The 677-nt window shown below is 75.5% G+C and overlaps 1 protein-coding gene across 1 annotated transcript; it reads right to left on the reverse strand.

Moving 5' to 3' along the window:
• Window positions 1-38: 38 nt before the first annotated feature.
• On the reverse strand, window positions 39-417 carry LOC103252344 (junctophilin-2-like; the record flags this gene model as incomplete). The annotated part of the gene is made up of 1 exon (XM_008050973.1): window positions 39-417. A coding segment is annotated over exon 1 (379 nt), but the record flags the coding sequence as incomplete, so codon positions are not given.
• Window positions 418-677: the final 260 nt, after the last annotated feature.

Consider the following 677-nt stretch of genomic DNA (forward strand, 5'->3'; position numbering starts at 1 on the left):
GCCCCCGGCCCCAGCGCCGCGAGCGCGGGCGGGCTCACCTCCATCCGCGTAGGTCTCGGTGCCGTAGCCGTCCTGCAGGCCGTTGTTCCACGTGCCCTCGAACTTGGCGCCGCTGCTGGCGCTCTGCCGCACGCCGTAGCGCCCCTTGAAGCCGTGCGTCCACTCGCCCTTGTACAGCCAGCGTCCCTTGGTCTCTACGCCCAGCCCGTGCCGCTTGCCCTGGCTCCAGTAGCCCTCGAAGGCGTTTCCGCTGGGCCAGGTGTAGACGCCCGCCACCTCGAAGCCGAAGTTCCAGGAGCCCGAGTACTCGCCCTGGCCCTTGGGGCCGGTGCACAGGCCGTGCCCGTGGGCCTTGCCCCCCTCCCAGCCCCCGCAGTACGCCCCGCCATCGTCGAAGTCGAAGCGGCCCCCGCTCATCGCATCGTCGCCCCTGACCACCTCGCCGGGCTCCAGCTCGGGGGCAGCGGGCGTGGCGCGGCCGGGACGCTCCGGGCCCCGCGGGCGGGCCCCGGCCTCACCGCCGCGCCCCGGGGGCGGGGAGGCGGGACGCCGGCAGAGGCCGGAGGAACCCCGGATCCAAGTCGGCCCCGGGCGGGCTGGTCAGTGCCATGCCCGGGAGCCCCTGTCCGTCGGCCGGGGCAAGGCGGCCAGCTGGGAAGCGGCGGGGAGGAAGGAGT

The sequence above is a fragment of the Carlito syrichta genome, unplaced genomic scaffold (genome assembly GCF_000164805.1).
Source record: "Carlito syrichta isolate Samal-C Ts95f unplaced genomic scaffold, Tarsius_syrichta-2.0.1 Scaffold154914, whole genome shotgun sequence".
NCBI lineage: Eukaryota > Metazoa > Chordata > Mammalia > Primates > Tarsiidae > Carlito > Carlito syrichta.